The sequence below is a fragment of the Hyla sarda genome, chromosome 8 (genome assembly GCF_029499605.1).
Source record: "Hyla sarda isolate aHylSar1 chromosome 8, aHylSar1.hap1, whole genome shotgun sequence".
Classification (NCBI taxonomy): Eukaryota; Metazoa; Chordata; class Amphibia; order Anura; family Hylidae; genus Hyla; species Hyla sarda.
The window spans coordinates 78,449,093-78,470,003 of NC_079196.1; the positions used below are offsets into that span (position 1 = coordinate 78,449,093).

General features: G+C 43.1%; 1 protein-coding gene across 5 annotated transcripts in view; it reads left to right on the forward strand.

Annotated features, from left to right (window-relative positions):
* LOC130283926 (UDP-glucuronosyltransferase 1A5-like) overlaps positions 1-20,020 on the forward strand; it is a 168,448-nt gene extending 148,428 nt beyond the window's left edge. For 3 of the 5 annotated variants that reach the window (XM_056533695.1, XM_056533696.1, XM_056533694.1), the window contains 4 exons: positions 7,613-7,744; positions 9,243-9,330; positions 10,055-10,274; positions 19,544-20,020. In XM_056533695.1, coding sequence (XP_056389670.1) covers positions 7,613-7,744; positions 9,243-9,330; positions 10,055-10,274; positions 19,544-19,835 — 732 coding nt within the window. In that variant the 3' untranslated portion in view covers positions 19,836-20,020. Of the gene's footprint in view, positions 1-561; positions 1,448-5,909; positions 6,892-7,612; positions 7,745-9,242; positions 9,331-10,054; positions 10,275-19,543 lie in introns of those variants that run through there. The other 2 variants (XM_056533697.1, XM_056533698.1) reach the window with 2 other exon arrangements.
* Positions 20,021-20,911: the final 891 nt, after the last annotated feature.

Below are 20,911 nucleotides of genomic sequence, written 5' to 3' on the forward strand. Positions count from 1 at the left end.
ATGGCCGCGCCCACTCAATGCAAGTCTATTGGAGGGGGGCATGACTGCCATCACGCCCCCTCCCATAGGCTTGCATTGACAGGGCATGGCTGTGATGTCACAAGCCTCCGCCCTATATCACCAGTCATCCGGCAACGGATGTCTGGGGTGCCGCAGCCGAGATTGCGGGGGTCCCTAGTGGCGGAGCCCTGCAATCAGACATCTTATTCCCTATCCTTTTGATAGGGGATAAGATATCTAGGGGCGGAGTACCCCTTTAACTGCAAGCATAAGGTATGCATAGTATTAATAGAGGAGGAGAATCACTCACTTTATCTTGTGTCCTGGGTGGAGTGAGATTTACATTTTCTGTATTGCCCCCAGCTACAGAATTACAGCTCTTTTGGAATGTTTTTCTGAAATGCTGCCAAAAACACTTTCTTTGGAATTTTCAGCATGTCTCCTCTCCTAGCAGGAGCTTGTCAACCTTTACATTTTACTGTTCTGTTATCATTGAAAACAAACAGTGAAACAAAATGAAAAGCCGTCCCACTACAAGTACACGCCTTTCCTGTTAAATTTGTGCAGAGGAAACTTTGTGTTCTAGACGTAGCAGCAAAATATGAGTTCTAAGTATTGCCAGATTTTGGCCGCGTATATTCTGCTTTTTGTGATCACTTTTAATTTGTCAGAATGTGGGAAACTGCTTGTGGTACTTCAAGAAGGAAGCCACTGGGTCAGCATGCAAGGCTTGGTGGACAAGTTGTCCCAAAGAGGACACCAAGTTGTTGTTCTTACTTCTGAAACTGATCTTGGCTTAGAGTATGCTGTGCAAAGCTATCATGTACCTTTCAGCAAAGAAAAAATGGAAAATCTTGGTAAAAAAGTGAGTCGTGAAGTGTTTGAACATAGGACAGTTCCTCAGAAGATACAGCTAGTGTATAAAATGCTAATGGATGCAAAGAGTTGGCTTCTAGCGTCCTGCCAGAACATTCTCCAGAACAAAACACTCATCGAATATTTGGAAAAAGGCAAGTTTGACGTCATGCTGAGTAACCCTGTGTTTCCATGTGGTGAGATAATTGCTGAATATCTTTCTATCCCTTCTGTGTTCTTTATGAATGGTGCTCCTTTTGGCATAGAACAAGAAGCAGCTCAATCACCTGGCCCACCTTCCTACGTACCCAAATTATTCACAACCTACACTGACCACATGACCTTTATCCAGAGACTGCAAAATGTTTTTGTAAGGTTATTTGACTATATTGTACTTGATATATTTTATTCCCCTTATGCCAAACTGGCCTCCGAGCTCTTAAAACGAGATGTCAGTGCTGTGGACCTTTACGGAAGAGCCTCCATTTGGCTCCTTAAATACGACTTTGTCTTTGAGTTTCCCAAGCCTGTTATGCCCAATATGGTTTTTATAGGAGGCATCAACTGTGCCAACAGGAAACTCCTAAGCCAGGTAAAAATGTCTTTGTTTTATGGTTTTATGCATCGTTTTAGCATAGGAGTTTACGTTTTGGGATGAATGGGAAGGCTTATGCTACAGTCAGAGAGAGGTCAGATTTTAGATTTATATAAAAAAAACATGCAACACCGACAAAAAGAACTAATAGTGGACACACGAGCACACACACACACACCAAATAAAGTCGTACAAAATAATCGATCTTTATTTTGTACAATCGTTTCGCTTCACACAATGCTTCCTCAGGGGGCGTCACGCCCCCTGAGGAAGCATTGCGTGAAGCAAAACGATTGTTGGGGCTGGGTAGGTAAGGTCTGGCACCCTGTATTATTTACTGTTCTTGTTGACTTATCATGCACTTTATTGTATGCCTTTATAGTAACATTCCTCTGTCATAGAGAGTCAATTAGCCCTATTGTGATTTTTTTTCCATTGTGTGTTCAGTCCTATAGTTACCGTCTGTTTGTGTCCTGGTGCCTTTTATATTCTATGTATTTCATGTTTTTAAGTATCTTGTATGTTTCAATGAAGATTGATTATTTTGTACAACTTTATTTGGTGTGTGTGTGTGCACTATTAGTTGTTTTTGTCGATGTTGCATATCTACAGTGCACACTTACTTATGTTAGTAAGGTAGTTTTTGTTAATTGGTGTCCACTTTAGTCAAAATGCATATAAATTCAGAAAATGACCTCAATGTAGTCACTAGCTGTCTACATTCAGGCCATTAATGTCGATGGGGTCTGTACCTCTCTGTGCACAGATAAATCGACATATCATTTTGAACAGATGCCGATATGTCCATTCAATGGAGAGACACAATTGTGATGTGAACATATCCTTACTAGTATTGAATAGTGTAATGAACCATTGTTTAAAGGGGGCTGTACACTTTCAATAACTCTCAGCTGAATGTTTATTCAGTTAACATCTATCTCTCCTAATCTCCCCATATGCATAGAGATTTACATACGTACAGGCAAGCGGCGTGATGTAGGAGAAGAGAGGTGTTGCAGCCCAGAGGGAACAGCTGACCCCTGACCACGATCTCTGAAAACGTGGGAAATAAAATAAACGTCTGGAGAATGAAGATACTAGGATATGGGAGTGTTTATATGTAGTGATGTAAACCTTAGTGCAAAACAAGGTCTTCGTGGAACAAGGTCACCAGATTGTGCTTGTTGTTCTAGAACCCAAATTTTACCTGAAAAGTGTAAAGGATTACACTGGCGTTCCTTTATACAAAAAACTTAAAGGGGTACTCTGGTGGAAATTTCTGGTTCCAGAAAGTTAAACAGATTTGTAAATTACTTCTATTAAATATCTTAATCCTCCTAGTACTTATCAGCTGCTGTATACTACAGAGGAAGTTGAGTTGTTCTTTTCAGTCTTAGGCTATGTTCACACTACGGAATTCTCGTGGAATTCCATGAGCGGAACTCCGCGAGCGGAATTCCGCGGTGTGAACTTAACAGTAGTGTGAATGGGTCTCCGAAAGACCCATTCACACTGCGGAATTTCCGCGGCGGACAATTCTGCCACTGAAATTGTTCCGCCAAAGAAAGAACATGTTCATTCTTTGCGCGGATTCCGCGAGCACTGCATAGCCGTCAATGGTGACAGCTCAGTGCCCCGAGGCCCTAGCGCCGAAGTTCCTACGGCGGCGCCCGCCAGGCGGAATCTCCGCTCGCGGAATTCAGTGAGCGGAGATTCCGTAGTGTGAACAGGGCCTTACCATAGTGCTCTCTGCTGACACCTCTGTATATGTCAGGAACAGTCCAGAGTAGGAGCAAATCCCAATAGCAAACCTCTCCTGCTCTGGACAGTTCCTGACATGGACAGAGGTGTCAGCAGAGAGCACTGTGGTCAGACAGAAAAGAAACACTCAACTTCCTCTGTAATATGCAGCAGCTGACAAGTACTGGAAGGAATAAGTTTTTTTTATAGAAGTCATTTACAAATCTGTTTAACTTTCTGGCACCAATTGGTAGTACCCCTTTAAGGAATCACATCTCAAATTAGTAACCAAACATTTTATACAATTTATACAAAGGAGCAGACAATTTAACTAACTTGGACCAAGCAGCATGCAGGTACCTTCTTCAGAATCCTAATGTCCTCCAGTACTTGGAAGAAGACATGTTTGACGCTTTAAGTGTTCCTGTTTTTACTTGTGGTAAAATAGTTGCCGAACACCTCCCTATCCCATTTATTTTCTTCATGCGTGGACTTCCTTTTAGACTGGAAGAATAGGCTGCTAGTCTCCTAGTTCACCTTCATATGTACCCAAAATATTCACCACTTGACCACCCACCTCATGAATTTCAGTCAAATGGTGAAGAATGTTTTTTTCAGGCTTTCTGATTCTATATGCCAACATAATAGCTTGCCATGAAAACAGAGTAACACACCACTGATGTGATAAGTGGCCGCTACATCTGTATGATATCTTGGTGTTTCCTACAGAAGTCTATATCTTAGTGGATAAAAATTTACAGGAATGTATCTTTACAAAATGTTGTATTGTTTAAATCAAGTTTTAATGTTTAAACTTTTTTTTTTAAACTTAAATTTTATATGTTTTTTTTTTTTCTACATTACTGTGTCACTGTCTCTATATCACTAAATCATGAATCCTCAGTTTTTACACCAGCTTTTGAGCCTCACAATAGGCCAATTCTGTTTTGGAGAGATCACTTTTTAAGCAGTCTTCTTGTTATCATTGACATTCCACCTTTGACCCTCTCTGTCCACAAAACTATATAGAGTGGTCCCTCAACTACAATATTAATTGGTTCCAGGTAGGGATGTCCCGATACCATTTTTTTAAGACCGAGTGAGAGTACCGATACTTTAATTCTAGTACTCACCGATACCAATGACGAGTACTTTAATTTTATTTTTTAAAGGGTGACCAGGGTGACACGGTTTACCGTGCTGATATGTGGGTTCCTTGTTGTGTGCAATGGAGGCGGCTGCTGTAAGATGTACAAAGATCTCGCTCTTCTCCATTGGGCAGAACAGGGAATTTGCATGGTCTCTGAAGCGATTGCACTGATGTTTACTTGGTGAGCAGCGGTAGAAACCGGATGACCTTCACTATCTATCTATAAATTCAAGTTAGTGCAGGTGACTGCTGTAAAATTGCCTTTGATAGTAGGTAGTATCCCCTTGTAGGTAGTATAGAAAGTTGTAGATTAGCAGCAGCCCCCTATAGACAGCAGCCCACCTGCAGACATTAGTAGCAGCCCCCTTGTAGACAGCGCCTTCCTCCCTTGTATACAGCAAATCCCCCTTGTAGACAGTGCCCCCCCTTGTAGACAGCACCCCCCTTGTAGACAGCAAACCACCCCCACCATCACACCCTCGGTAGTGCCCCTGGGAGTTGCTCACCAGCTGTCCTCTGTCGGGTGTTGCCGCTCTGCTGCCCCGTTCTCCCATCCACATCATGGCATCCTATGGAGGAGCATGTGACTTGCACGTCCCTCTGCTTCCTCCGTAGTGTTACACTGGGCGCAGTGGAGGAGGTGGAGTTACTTGTGTGTCACACGCTCCTCCATGGGATGCCATGATGCGGACGGCAGAACGGGGCAGCGGAGCGGGGCATTTGACAGGTTGCATTGCAGCAGGTATCGGACTTGGTATCGGGGACAATAAACGAGTCCCCGATACCATGCAAGTGCCGGGTATCGGCCCTGATACCGATACTAGTATCGGTATCGGCCCTGATACCGATACTAGTATCAGTATCAGGACATCCCTAGTTCCAGGACGACCATCGTATGTTGAAACCATTGTATGTTGAGACCATAACTCTATGGAAAACTGGCATTTGGTTCTAAAGCACCAAAGTGTCATGCAAAAAACAAGAAAAAGTGAGGATTAAAGAAAAATAAGTAGATAAATACAGATAAATCAAGTCCTTACATATAAAAGTAAGAAGGGGATACTGCTAGCTGTAAATTGTAGAGGACAGGAGCTTCTTCAGGGTCCTGTACAGTACACACACAGTGTCCCAAAAATAGTAACATGGAGCCAACCCAACCTGGTGACCAAAGATGCAGTTGAAGAGGTACCCAGTTAAAGAGTAGTACAGAACATGTAATACCTCCCTATACTGTAGGGGGGGACTACCAGACAGCCAGTGCATGCACTTCAGTAATACAGGTGTTTTACCAGTGAATGCCCATTCTGATTGATCAGTTCTTTCAGCCATTGAGAAGTTTTACAGATCTGGACTGTCCGTAGCATAGTTTGAGTATAGTTTAAAGTTACATTGGTTTATGTCATGATTTCAAGTTAAGGAAAATAGAATATTAAATTCTATAGTAAGAAAATAAAAACAGATAAGAAAATAACTATAGGTTTCAGTATCACTTTTTATTTGTGAAATTACCTAGGTTGTTAAAACAAGCCATTAATGATTTACTTTCTAAACTCCATTCATCCCTAACCCTTCACCCCTCAGAGAGACAGAGGGAGTCAAAACATCACATACAGGATATTTAGTGTTGAAAGAGTCTAAACACTGAAGCCTAGTGTTAATAGAGGTCTACAAAGAGTCTTACATCTTCCATGAGGAGCTAAAGATGACTGGATTTTCCTTTTTTTTGCTTTTTGTTTTGTATCTGGGGTTTCTCTCCTGTACTCATGCTGGGAATCTGCTAGTGATACCTATGGATGGAAGCCATTGGATAAGTACAGTGCCATTAGTAGAAAAACTAGGACAACAAGGACATCAGATTGTGGTACTGGCTCCAGAAAGCAACCTACATATAAAAGCTTCTGCCAGTTACATCTTGAAGACATACCCAGTACCTTATACAAAAGAGCAAATTAAGGACCAGATGTCAAGATTTACTAATGAATATTTTGCTGAGCTTCCCACTGTAAAAAGAATAGCCAAAGTCTTTGGGAGATTGACTAATATCAGCAGCTTCCTGCATACAACATGTCAACATCTACTTCAGAATAAAGACGTTATCAGTTACTTAAAGGGACATTTTTTTGATGCTGCTTTACTGTCTCCTATTTTCCCATGTGGACACATTTTAGTTGAACATCTAGAACTTCCCTCTGTGTCCTTTACGAACGATCTTCCATGTGGAATGGACCAGCAGGCTACACAGTGCCCAAGTCCTGCTTCTTATGTGCCCAGATTCTTCTCCTTGTACACTGATCATATGAGCTTCTCTCAGAGGATAAGGAATATGCTTCTTTGGGTATTTGACAGCTTTCTTTGTAAGTTAATGTATAATAACTATGGACACTTGGCTTCGGAGTTCCTGCAGAAAGAGGTTTCTATGCTAGACCTCTACAGACAATCTTCTATATGGCTCTTTAAGTATGATTTTACCTTTCAGTTTATTAAGCCAGTAATGCCCAATATGGTCTTCGTAGGAGGCATCAACTGTTCTAATAGGAAAAATCTGACAATTGTAAGTACATAATGGCCATGCAGTTCTTGTGTTTACATTTGTTTGATTTACCAAAAAAATAATATAGATAGTATGTCATGGAAAACTGCTACATAAATGCTACAGAAATGCACCCTTCTCTGACTGTTGGTTGCAATTTGAGCTTGATGGCATGTTGAATATGGATTCCAAAATTGGGATACAAGAGAGGTTCTAGTTCCTTGTGTGTTCCAAAGTATGATAATGATGTGAAGAAATACAATATAGGCTTCTGCAGTGCTGAAGATCACTTTGCCATGATACAAAAATGACTGCATTTAGTACTAGGTTTACATGTGAGAAGCTTGTAGCTACACAAATCTGTCCTTATGGATGGGATCGGCAAAGTACCAAGACATTCCATGTTGAGGAGAACATGGAACTGCTACGTGTAATTTCAACATGTCCAATCCTATTGTTTTCTATGAGATAAGTTCCACATAGGTGCCCTCCTTGATGTGCTGTTTGGGCTGGTAGCTTTTTGTCTGAATGTTACATGTTTGTCAGCAACTGCAATTTCATTACCGCAACTTCATTACCGTTCTCCAAAATATCATTGTCGGTCTGGTTTAACTATTCTAGAAAATTGTTTTCTGTCTATATTCTTGTCTAATTGTCACTACTGATCAAAATCTTTTTCAGCACTTCTATTACTGTCCATCTATTTTATATACTCACCTTGCATTTTCACATTTTTTTTAAGGATTTTGAAAAGCTAGTGAACAGCTCTGGTGAACATGGCTTTGTGGTTTTCTCCCTTGGATCAATGGTGTCTGAGATTCCCATGAACAAGGCAATGGATGTAGCAGAAGCATTGGGGTCCATTCCTCAAACGGTAGGAAAATCATTGATGTCATTTTGCTTGCAACAAAATTAAATCTCCCTATCAGTACCAAATTTACTGGAGGGGGATTTATCATTGGTCTGTGTGTGTGTTTCGCAGAGTTGAGGGAAATTCATTAAGTTTGCACGATGTATGGTAAATGTAGCACATTAGAGATGGCTGTGAGATTACAAACATGTCAGAAAGGGTTTTTCTACTGCTCTGCTTGGGGTGGTCCACAGTTGTGAATTTTTCTTAGCTTTTTTTTTTGTGTTGCATATTTGCAAAAATCATAGTCCCTAAGTTTCTGACCCCCACTGAGTATTAAAAAAACTGGAACTATAGTTTCTGTCGATGGAATTGCATAGATAAACAAGAAGACAATGCATTGTTTCAGTTTATAAGCCATTCGTCAATATTTGCAGTTCTTATCTCCATTTGAGATCATGTGCCTCTGTATACAAAAGCAAACAAAGACTTTTTTTTTAGAGTCAGTAATAAACAATCAAGGTGTGCCATGGTCGACTACAAGCCAAATTTTATAGATGAAATCACATCACTGTAATTTCATATTCCCCACCGAGAGCCGTTATTGGCGGCCAGTTGGTGCCGGTCAATCAGGGCTCCCGGCGGGGAATATGAAATTACAGTGCAGAGATTTTCTATTCTTCACATTATCAGCTGACTGGCGAGCTTCACAGGCTTATAAGTTAGGATGGCAGTGAGTCTCAGGAGTGAGACCTAATGTGATCGGTCCCAAAGCCCTGGTACTACTGCTTCCAACATGGAACAGACTCTGTACAAGCGATCCTGCAGACGCCCGCAGCCGAGGGATGCTGCAGGAGTCCGGGGCAGCTGTGGAGGAAGTTTAATAAATAGGACAGAACTGTGCATGGTTGACCACGGTTTTGTGCACGTAAAAAAATGCACTAAATTGTACACATACAAAAACTTACACAATCGGATACATCTAGTTGTGAGTTTTTGTGAGGGAGGTCAAGGAAAACGTTTTGCTATACAGTTGTATACGGTTTTCAAATGGTAAACCCTATACGGCAACCGTATAGAAAAAATGTGATGTGAATGCACCCTTAAAAAGATTACTGTCATTTGTGCAAACTTCTGAGATTCTGGCCAGGCATGGCAAAAGTTAAGATTGCACCGGGTCTCAGTCCTGAGACCCGCTGCGATCCTGAGTTATAACTGGAAAAGTGCACTTCACTCCTCAACTAGATGAGACGGCTCACCTGGCAGAGAAGAAGGCTGCCAAGCACTTCACCTGGTTAAAACTCGTGGTTGCTGTGGGTCTCAGGCTAAGATGTGGTACGATCTAAACTTATGACATATTTGGGCAACATGTCAGAAGTTTTTACAAATGACAGTAGTGCTTTAAGTATATTTGAGCCTGGTGGTCCAATTTGTGGCATTAGATTTCTTTGACAATATATTAGTAAATGAGAACACGTGTCTAAATAAAGGCAAACTTCAATTGTTGTGTTTAAAATTCTAGGTTATATGGAGATACACAGGGAAGGCACCTTCAAACTTGGCAAATAATACCCACCTGGTAAAGTGGCTGCCACAGAATGACCTGCTTGGTAAGTTTGTAGAACAGCAGTGAGAGGCAGTCCAGAGGTTTGCAGAACTTCTAGGTGAAAGAAATAGTAAACAGAAACCACAAGGGATTCGTATAATCCACTACTATCCTGTATTAAATGTATGTTTAGATATGTTTGTGGTTAGAAGAAAATCCTTGGAATGTTTTGTTCTACTTTGTAGGCCATTTTCTTTGTACTGTTCTTTACATATTATCTCTCCTGTTCCTTCATTTCCTATGCCCTTTTAATTTTGTTTGTCCTCTCCTCTCTCATCTTTCATTATTTACCATTCTTCTATAAACATGTTTTGTTCTTTCCTTTTCAAGAGTCCAAAGTTGACAGCTATCTCTCTTTCAGCATGGCTCATGGCAATTGTAATATTTTTTATTTATTTAAGTTTTTTTGTACATTATTAAGGGGGTATTTAACATCATTTGGAGATATTCTTTTAAGGGGAAGATTTCTACTCATGCTCTGTGACCTGTGCAGAGGTCATTGTGCAAGGAGAAGAGATGTGACCAATACTTATTGTAAATCACCTCATCCTATCTATTCTATATACTTCTACTGATCAGCAGGTATAGAAAGACAGAAAAGAAAATTGTTTAGCTTGGATTTAACGTTAAACTAATTAGTTGCTCAGATTGTTTGGTACAGGGTAGGATAAACCTTCAAATGAGAGTGTTCCAGATGTTATTTTTATTAATTTTTTTTTATTCATCAGCTCATCCAAAAGCCCGTGCCTTTATTACCCATGCGGGCTCACACGGTATCTATGAGGGTATCTGTAACGCTGTCCCGATGGTCATGTTACCCCTGTTTGGTGACCAAATGGATAATGCTAAGAGGATTGAGTCCAGAGGAGCTGGAGTGACACTCAATGTCTTGGACATGACACCAGAAGACCTTAGCGATGCATTAGATTCTGTAATAAATGATCCACGGTAAGTAGAATGTACTGTGATTGGTGATGATCTGGAATGTTCCCAGAAATTCTGGTGTATACCATACATGCATGGCAAGTGCTCCATTCATGATCCACTTTATGGGGTTGCAAAATACTGACAAGTTTAGCAGTGGAATGCTGGCTGTGTACACCATACCAATTTTGCCTCCTTTCTCAGAATTGGTGGGGGTCCCAGCAGTCAGACCCCGACCAATCAACTTATTATGCCTTATCCTGTAGATAGGGGGATAGCATGCTTAGATGGTAATACCCCTAAATAAATAAAATAATCTGGGAATTTGCAGTGTTTAGTTGTCATGTAAAAATTCAGACAGAAAAGGAGGGATTCAATTTCAGATAATAATAATAAACAGAATAATAAACAGTAATGATAAGATTGTCATGGATGTAAATATTTCCTATCTTCAGTGATTATTGTTATTGCAAAAAGTACACATATATTTACACATATATTCAAAACTTAAGTTGCAAATAAACGTCCCAAACAATTTTACTCTTGTGAGTTCATCCCCTTATATTGGCATTCCTGTTTGGGATATTAATGGCACATCCAAAGGATAAGGGCACTGTGAGGGTGTTTTCACATGAGCCACATATAATGCAGATTTTTAAAGTAACTTTATTCTTTCATGAGTTATTTACAAGTTTCTGACCACTTATAAAATGTGTTCAATGTGCTGCCCATTGTGTTGGATTGTCAATGCAGCCCTCTTCTCCCACTCTTCACACACTGATAGCAACACCGCAGGAGAAATGCTAGCACAGGCTTCCAGTATCCGTATACACTGCTATATACTACTATATACACCGCAGGAGAAATGCTAGCACAGGCTTCCAGTATCCTTATACACTGATATATACTACTATATACACCGCAGGAGAAATGCTAGCACAGGCTTCCAGTATCCGTAGTTTCAGGTGCTGCACATCTCGTATCTTCACAGCATAGACAATTGCCTTCAGATGACCCCAAAGATAAAAGTCTAAGGGGGTCACATCGGGAAACCTTGGGGGCCATTCAACTGGCCCACGACGACCAATCCACTTTCCAGGAAACCGTTCATCTAGGAATACTCGGACCTGGTACGTTCCCTGAGTTTTTCCAGCAAGATGGTGCACCACCACATTATGGGTGTCAGGTCCGAGCATTCCTAGATGAACAGTTTCACATATACTAATGTGCCACAAACAGGAAGTTAATATCACCAACCATTACCATTTTGCATAGGCACTAAACAATCAAACAACAAACTATTGATATCCTGTGATGTAGTGCAATATTTATTAGTATCAACTACTACATTTTAAGTTGGTGACCCCAGACAATTTTTTTTTTTATGCTTAGGTGGGTAAATGTTTTAACACTGTATTGTTTGTATTTTATTTTTGGACATTATTTCTAGTGTACTGGCTATTTAGGCTGCTATAAGGGCCCTGCGGCATACTCTGCATGACATATATAATATATACTTATTTATGAATAAATGCTATAATTTATTTAATACCTAATATTTATTTGAATATTAGTCACATTCTATTTTATAGCCCATGGATACTCAAAAGACCAAATCACACACATGTGAGGACTGCTTTTTATGTACAGCCTGCAGTATTGACTTTTATATCCTTCACATATCAACTTACTGTATGTTGCAGATATTTTGCAGTTTTGTTTGATACTTTCCCCTCTGTCTTCAGCGGGAAAGTCAGAATAAGGGTCTATTCACATGGCAGAATTTCCCTTTGTGAAATTCCGCCTCAAAGTAAAGCCCATAGACTTCTATGGGATTCCGCACTCCCATTCACACCTCTGAATTTACGCTTGCGGAATTCCGCAAGCAGAAATCCAGAAGTGTGAATGGGAGTGCGGAATCCCATAGAAGTCTATGGGCTTTAATTTGAGGTGGAATTCTGCAAGGAGAAATTCTGCCGTGTGAATAGACCCTAGGGGTACGTTCACACGTGCGGATTTACAGCATATTTTATGCTGCGGACCCACTGGTGAAGGCCCGCTCTATGCTGTCTTTCCATGTGCCTGCTCGTAGCGGCAATACGCCGCAATGAGCAGACACACTACTGCGTACTCGCACATCACGGCCACTCTCCCTGCTCTGAGCTAGGCAGAGAGCTCCCGCGATGTGCGAGTATACTGTGACTCGCACATCGCTGCAGTGTGTCTGCTCGTAGTGGCGTATTGTTGCTACGAGCAGGCACATGTAAAGACAGCATAGAGCGGGCCTTCACCAGCGGATCCGCAGCGTAAAATCCGCTGTAAATCCGCTCGTGTGAACGTACCCTTAGTCTGGGTTCACGCTACGGAATGTCTGGGCAGAATTTCTGAAGGAGATTTAGCCGGCGGCACTAGGACCGCACAGACTTCATTGCCGTCCCCATAGATGGCAATGCATTTCTGGGTGGATCATTTGGGAGATCTGCTCAGAAATTCATTGGCATCTATGGGGACAGCAATGCAGTCCACATGGTCCTAGTGCCGCCGGCTTGATCTCTGGCAGAAATTCTGCCCAGAAATTCCACAGTGTGAACCTAGCCTTAGGGTCTAGTCACACGGGCGGAATTCCATCTCAAATAAAAGCCCAATAGACTTCTATGGTATTCCACAGTTCTGAATTTCCGCCTGCGGAATTAATGCACAAATTCCACACAAAATCTGAACAAACCAGAAACCACCCAAGGAAGCGGAATTGGTGTGGAAATTTCGACCATGTGAATAGACCCTTACTGCTGAGGAAATGTTGCAGTTCAGTTAACAGTTTTATTTTCTTTTAAGACATTTTGTGTGGATTTACTGTGGAAAATCCTCAGCATTTTCATCCCATGTGAAAGCACCATAAAGGTTTAATTTATTACTGGAAACATGCTTTAAAGTGTCCCTTCAGGCTTACTCTCCCACCTGACCAGCATGCAGTTGTGTTGCTCCCCACTCAACGACAGATTGGCTGGGAAAGTGAGCCTGGAGGGACAATATCAGGCTATGGAACCTTAACATTTAATGTCAAGAAAGACTTGTAAGAAAGAGTAAGGAGCACATCCTCATGCTAATTCAGATTAATATCTCATACTACCACTCCTCTAAAGGTCCCAGTACATGTCATGGAAAGGTCGGCAAAACCTACTGATTTAAACTGATTGTCTACTGTGTGTGGAAGCCTTCCGACTCTTCTCCTACAGATGATGTCAAGGGAGTGAAGTATCTGGCATGTTAAATTGTAATCAGACCTGCACAGTGAGGCCACGCCCCCTCCCTTTGAGAGGAATTCAGACTAGTGAGCTATATTAAAAGTGTAATAAAAAAAAAATGTGCTAGACACATAAAAAATAGATGTACATGGTCAGGATTAGGTACTGAGTGATATATTTAAAAAAAAAAATTTTGTTGGATCTTACGGGTACGCTTTAAAATAGTTTATCATCAATATCCAACCATGAAAGAGTACCTGCCATTAGCAAAAACATTTTCAAATACAGGAAGAGTGGGTAGACCAGCAGGACTGAGGACAAGCAGGGCTCTGTACACTGAGGACAAGCAGGGCTCTGTACACTGAGGACAAGCGGGGCTCTGTACACTGAGGACAAGCAGGGCTCTGTACACTGAGGACAAGCAGGGCTCTGTACACTGAGGACAAGCAGGGCCCTGTGTACTGAGGACAAGCAGGGTTCTGTGTACTGAGGACAAGCAGGGTTCTGTGTACTGAGGACAAGCAGGGCTCTGTTCAGTGAGGACAAGCAGGGCTCTGTGCAGTGAGAACAAGCAGGGCTCTGTGCAGTGAGGACAAGCAGGGCTCTGTACACAGAGGACAAGCGGGGCTCTGTGCACTGAGGACAAGCGGGGCTCTGTACACTGAGGACAAAGGGCTCTGTACACTGAGGACAAGCGGGGCTCTGTACACTGAGAACAAGCAGGGCTCTGTACACTGAGGACAAGCAGGGCTCTGTACACTGAGGACAAGCAGGGCTCTGTACACTGAGGACAAGCAGGGCTCTGTGCACTGAGTACAAGCAGGGCTCTGTGCACTGAGGACAAGCAGGGCCCTGTACACTGAGGACAAGCAGGGCTCTGTGTACTGAGGACAAGCAGGGTTCTGTGTACTGAGGACAAGCAGGGCTCTGTTCAGTGAGGACAAGCAGGGCTCTGTGCAGTGAGGACAAGCAGGGCTCTGTGCAGTGAGGACAAGCAGGGCTCTGTGCACAGAGGACAAGAGGGGCTTTGTGCACAGAGGACAAGCGGGGCTCTGTGCACTGAGGACAAGCGGGGCTCTGTGCACTGAGGACAAGCGGGGCTCTGTGCACTGAGGACAAGCGGGGCTCTGTACACTGAGGACAAGCGGGGCTCTGTACACTGAGGACAAGCGGGGCTCTGTACACTGAGGACAAGCGGGGCTCTGTACACTGAGGACAAGCAGGGCTCTGTGCACTGAGGACAAGCGGGGCTCTGTGCACTGAGGACAAGCACGGCTCTGTGCAGTGAGGCTCTATGACATGCTCCCGGCTCACACAGCTGGATGACTGACAAGCCAGGACCCTGCACAAAGCCCTGCTTGTCCTGCCCTCACTTCCTGTATTTGGTCTCCTCATAGAGACACACAGGTAATAGCTGTAGGGACAGCCTTTTTTCAATAAATATACACATTTTTAACCAATATATGTCACAAATATACATATAATGGTATTATCTACCTTATATAAAAAGTTTTTGTTAATAACAGGTACACTTTAACCTCTTGGGGATGCAGGGCGTATGCAGGGAGTATCCTTAAGGACACAGGGCGTATCATTCAGCAGGCATGACGTGACAATGCCTGGGGCGGATCCTGAGACTGATCCCCCCCCCCCAAGTCGGTGATTGCCGCAAATCGCTGATCAATTCAGATCAGGGATTTGGGGGAATTACGAGTCAATCAGGTCCCGGTGACCTGGAAAAAAGGGATGATAGGTGCCGTCCGAGATGGATGGCACCTATCATCCTTTAGCAGCAGGAGTGAGGTGGAACTGGTACCACCTCACTATCGTCCTGATTCGTCGGGTGTTGCATCAGGACGCCTGCTAACGGCACCCGCTTCTGTTTCGGAGGGCGAGAGTGGGTGCCGGGAGCCCTCACCTGATGCTGGGGCTCCTAGTGGAGGCAGCAGGGGAGGCGGCGGCGACGGCAGGCAGATCTTCACTGAGCAGCAGCAGGAGGTAAGGCTGTCCTCCTGCAGTTGCTAAGCAACAACTCTCAGCATGCACACAAGGGCATGCTGGGAGTTGTTATGCAACAGCAGAAGGCACAACTACAACTCCCAGCATGCCCTTTGGTAGTTTGTGCCTCCAACTGTTGCATAACTATAACCCCCAGCATGCACTGTTGTATAACTACAAGTCCCAGTTTGTTACCTAAATCAGTGTTTCACAACCAGTGTGCCTCCAGCTGTTGGAAACTACAACTCCCAGCATGCACTGATAGACTGTACATGCTGGGAGTTGTAGTTTTGGAACAGCTGGAGGCACACTGGTTGCGAAACACTGAGTTAAGTAACAAACTCCCAGTGTTTTGCAACCAGTGTGCCTCCAGTTGATGCATAACTACAACCCCCAGCATGCACGGGCAACCAAAGGGCATGCTGGGAGTTTTAGTAGTATGCCTCTGGCCGTTGCATAACTACAAGTCCCAGCAGGGCCTTCGGCTGTAACTGTATACTGAGAGTTGTAGCTTTATGCAACAGCTGAAGGAACACTGGTTGCAAAATACCTAAATCAGTGTTTCACAACCAGTGTCCCTCCAGCTGTTGCAAACTACAACTCCCAGCATGCACTGATAGACCGTACATGCTGGGAGTTGTAGTTGAGCAACAGCTGGAGACACACTGGTTGCAAAACACTGAGTTAAGTAACAAACTCTGTGTTTTGCAACCAGTGTGCCTCCAGCTGTTGCATAACTACAACCCCCAGCATGCACGACAGCCAAAGGGCATGCTGGGAGTTGTAGTTTTGCAACAGCTGGAGGTTTGCCCCCCCCCCCCACCCCCCATTTGAATGTACAGGGTACATTCACACGAGTGGGTGTTCACAGCGAGTTTCTCGCTGCAAGTTTGAGATGCAGTCAATTTTCCGCTGCTGCTCAAAATCCCAGCGGGATACTTGCTGCAAACCTCCGCCTGTGTGAATGTACCCTGAAAACAATACACTACACTACACAAAATAAAAAGTAAAACACTACATATACACATACCCCTTACACAGTTACACCCACTCCCCCCCCCACCCCCCAATAAAAATGAAAAACGTGTGGTACGGCACTGTTTCCAAAATGGAGCCTCCAGCTAAACAACAACTCCCAGTATTGCCGGACAGCCATTGACTGTCCAGGCATCCTGGGAGTTTTGCAACAGCTGGAGGCACCCTGTTTGGGAAACACTGCCGTAGGGTAATTCTTGCACCGGGTCCGTCCCTATGCAAATTCCTAATGTAGGCCTCAAATGCGCATGGTGATCTCTCACTTCGGTGCCCTGTCATATTTCAAGGCAACAATATAGTGCCACATATGGGGTATTTCCGTACTTGGGAGAAATTGCATGACACATTTTGGCGGGCTTTTTCTTCTTTTACCCCTTATGAAAAGGTAAAGTTGGGGTCTATTCCAGCATGTTATTGTACAAATAAAAAATTTTTACACTAACATGCTGGTGTTGCCCCATACTTTACATTTTCACAAGAGGTAAAAGGAAAAAAAGAAAGACCCCAAAAATTCATAACACAATTTCTCCTGAGTACGAAAATATCCCATATGTGGGCATAAAATGCTCTGCGAGTGCACAACAAGGCTCAGGAGTGAGAGCGCACTATGTAAATTTGAGGCCTAAATTGGTGATTTGCACAGGGGTGGCTGATTTTACAGTTGTTCTGACATATAAACGCCAAAAAAAGAAATAACCACATGTGACCCCGTTTTGGAAACTACACCCCTCATGGAACGTAACAAGGGGTATAGTGAGCCTTACCACCCCACAGGTGTTTGACAATTTTCGTTAAAGTTGGATGGGAAAGTGGGAAAATGAAAAAATAATGTTTTCACCAAAATGGTGGTGTTACCCTAAATTTAAAATTTTTACCCCAAATTTTTTATTTTTACAAGGGAAAATATGGAAAAAAAGGCCCCCAAAATGTGTATCACCATTTCTTCTGAGTATATAAATTCCGACTATGTGGACGTAAAGTGCTCTGTTGGCGCACTACAATACTCTGAAGAGAAGGAGCACCATTGGGCTTTTGGAGAGAAACTTTGTCTGGAATTGAAGGCCATGTGTGTTTACAAAGCCCCCATTGTGCCAGAACAATGGTGTAAATGCTCACTGTACCCCTTATTCAATTCTGTGAGGGGTGTAGGTTCCAAAATGAGGTCACATGTGGGCGGGTCCACTGTTCTGGCACAACGGGGGGGGGGGCTTTGTAAACGCACATGGCCCCTGACTTCTATTGCAACCAAATTCTCTCTCCAAAAGCTCCTTCTCTTCTGAGCATTGTAGTGCGCCAGCAGAGCACTTTACATCCACACATGGGGTATTTCCATACTCAGGAAAAAATGCCCCCGAAAATTTGTAACCCCATCTCTTCTATTATCCCTTGTAAAAATGTAAAATTCGGGGAAAAAACTGCATTTTAGTGAAAAAAAAAAAAATTTCCATCTACACATCTGACTTTAACAAAAAGTCGTCAAACACCTGTGGGGTGTGAAGACTCACTGTACCCCTTGTTGCATTCCTTGAGGGGTGTAGTTTCCAAAATAGTATGCCATGTGTTTTTTTTGTTTTTTTTTTGCTGTTCTTGCACCATAGGGGTTCCTAAATGCGACATGCCCCCCAAAAGCCATTTCAGCAAAATTTCCTTTCCAAAGGCCAAATGTGACTCCTTCCCCTTCTGAGCATTGTAGTGCACCAGCAGAGTACATGACGTCCACACATTTACCCCTTGTTACATTCCTTGAGGGGTGTAGTTTCCAAAGTAGTATGCCATGTGTTTTTTTTGTTTTTTTTGTTTTTTTTGTTTTTGCTGCTCTGGCACCATAAGGGCTTCCTAAATGTGACATGCCCCCCAAAAACCATTTCAGCAAAATTCACTTTCAAAAATCCCACTGTCGCTCCTTCCCTTCTGAGCCTTCTAGTGCACCCACAGAGCACTTTACGTTCACATATGTGGTATTTCCTTACTCGAGAGAAATTGGGTTACAAATTTTGGGGGGATTTCTCTCCTTTTACCCCTTGTAAAAAATGTTTAAAAAAATGGCTCTACATGCGAGTGTAAAAACTGAAGATTTTGAATTTTCTCCATCACTTTGCTGCTATTCCTGTGAAACACCTAAAGGGTTAACAAACTTTCTGAATGTCATTTTGAATACTTTGAGGGGTGCCATTTCTAATGGAGTCATTTATGGGGTATTCCTCACAGAAAAGCTCCTCAAATCCACTTCAAACTTAACTGGTCCCTGAAAAATTCAGATATTGAATTTTTTGTGAAGATTTTGAAAATTGCTGCTATATGTTAAAGCCCTCTAATGTTTTTAAAAAGTAAAAAAATGTCAACTTTATGATGCCAACATAAAGTAGACATATTGTATTTGTGAATCAATATATAATTAAGTAGAAAGTTTCTAAGTTAGAAAATGCTACATTTTCAAAATTTTCATTAAAAATTTTCATAAAAAGAAAGGAAGCAAGTAACGACCAAAAATCTTCCAGTATGTTAAAGTAGAATATGTCACGAAAAAACTATCTCTGAATCTGAATAAAAGGTAAAAGCATCTTAGAATTATTAATGCATAAAGTGAGAGTGGTCAGAATTGCAAAGAGTTACTCCACTTAAAGAGGCACTCTACTGGTCAGCATTCCGGCTGCATTCGGAACTAATGTTCCAAATGTTGTGTGCGCACTGCGGTGGCCGACCACGCCCCCTCGAAACGTCAAGCCATGCCCCTTCAATGCAAGTCTATGTAAGGGGGCGTGGCGGCCGTTACGTCCTCTCCAATAGACTTGTATTGGGGGCCTGGCCCGACGTCATGAGGGGGCGTGGCTGACACCCCCCCCCCCCACACACACACACGCACACCATTCAGAACTAAGTGTTCCGAGCGCAGTCGGAAGCCTGGCCAGTGGAGTACCCCTTTTAAGGTGAAAATGGGCTGAGTCCCTAAGGCGTTAAACAATATATGATCACATTAGTAACCTTTTCCCATCTCTTTCTCATTTTAAACTTTAGCTACAAGGAAAACATTCAGAGATTGTCTGCTCTGCATCTGGACAGACCGATTCATCCTCTGGACCTTGCTGTTCACTGGGTAGAGTTTGTCATGAGACACAAAGGTGCACCCCACCTGCGACCGGCCGCTCATGATCTGAACTGGATACAGTACCACTCCCTAGACGTCTTTGCCTTCCTCCTTGCTGTGCTGGTCACCTCTCTCTTCATTAGCTATAAATGCTGCACTTACACCTGCAGACGATGCTGTGGCAGAAAGTCTAAACCAAAGTCCAAATCCAAAAAGGAGTAGATTATACTTATGTAGAATTACAAGAATTACTATAGTTCCCTTCTATATTATGGCATATGCATTAACTCCCAATAATTGGGAAAAAAGAAAGAAAAATATCCTTTTTGCACTGAACAGAACAGTTTCTTCAAAAAAACAAACTTGTGCACCCAATGTTTTGTAAACAACGATTAAAGATGAATCCATTGACATACTGACTCTTCAGAACTTTTCTTTCTGGGCACATTTATAAACATATTTCAGCGTTAACACCCTTCTTCTGGGGAGATTTATCAAAAACTGTGCAGAGGAAACGTTAACCAATTGCCAATAGCAACCAATTAGATTGCTTCTTTTCTTTTAAAAAAGGCCAGTTTTTATCCCATTTTGAATGATTGGAAAATGCCAGTTTGTAACCAATCTGAAAGTACAGGCACCCACACTAACCTAAATATACTGGACAGGGCCGGATCATCATTGGAGCTTATGGAGCTCCTGCTCCAGGCCCCGCACGGCCAGGAAAGAAAGGGGGCCCCGCTTCCAAAACAATTTATTAAAGAGAAAAAAATGTTCCCCTCCTTTTCTGCTCCCCCTGCGAGGCCCCCTTCTTTGGCCGTTCTTAAGGATGTACTCACAGCTGCCCATTGCATAGTGAGCTGGGGCAGGGACACTGCTGCTTTAAGGCAGCAGACGTACAGCGCGTGACGTCACCGGCATGTTCCTGCCTGTGCTGCGCTCCGTGCAGGAGGGGAACCTTACCACTGCCACCGGAGCCTCACTGCTGCCGTGCACTGGAGGACTGAGCCTGAGGGGTCCCACTGGTGGCCCAAGCCTGAGGGGGGCCCACTGCTGACCAGTGCAGCACTACACCCCCCCCCCCAGGGAGATATCACACTGAAGAGGAGCGTGGACTACTACTGGAACTTAAAATTGTGAGTAAGGATTAATAATTACTGCGAATGACTTCCTGCTTAGGCTGTATCAGGGCATGCTGGGTGTTGTGGTTAGGAACTGCAACTCCCAGCATTCCTTAACACAGCCTATGGCTCTACAGCTAACCCAAAACTACAACTCCCAGCATGTTGCACCATAACCCA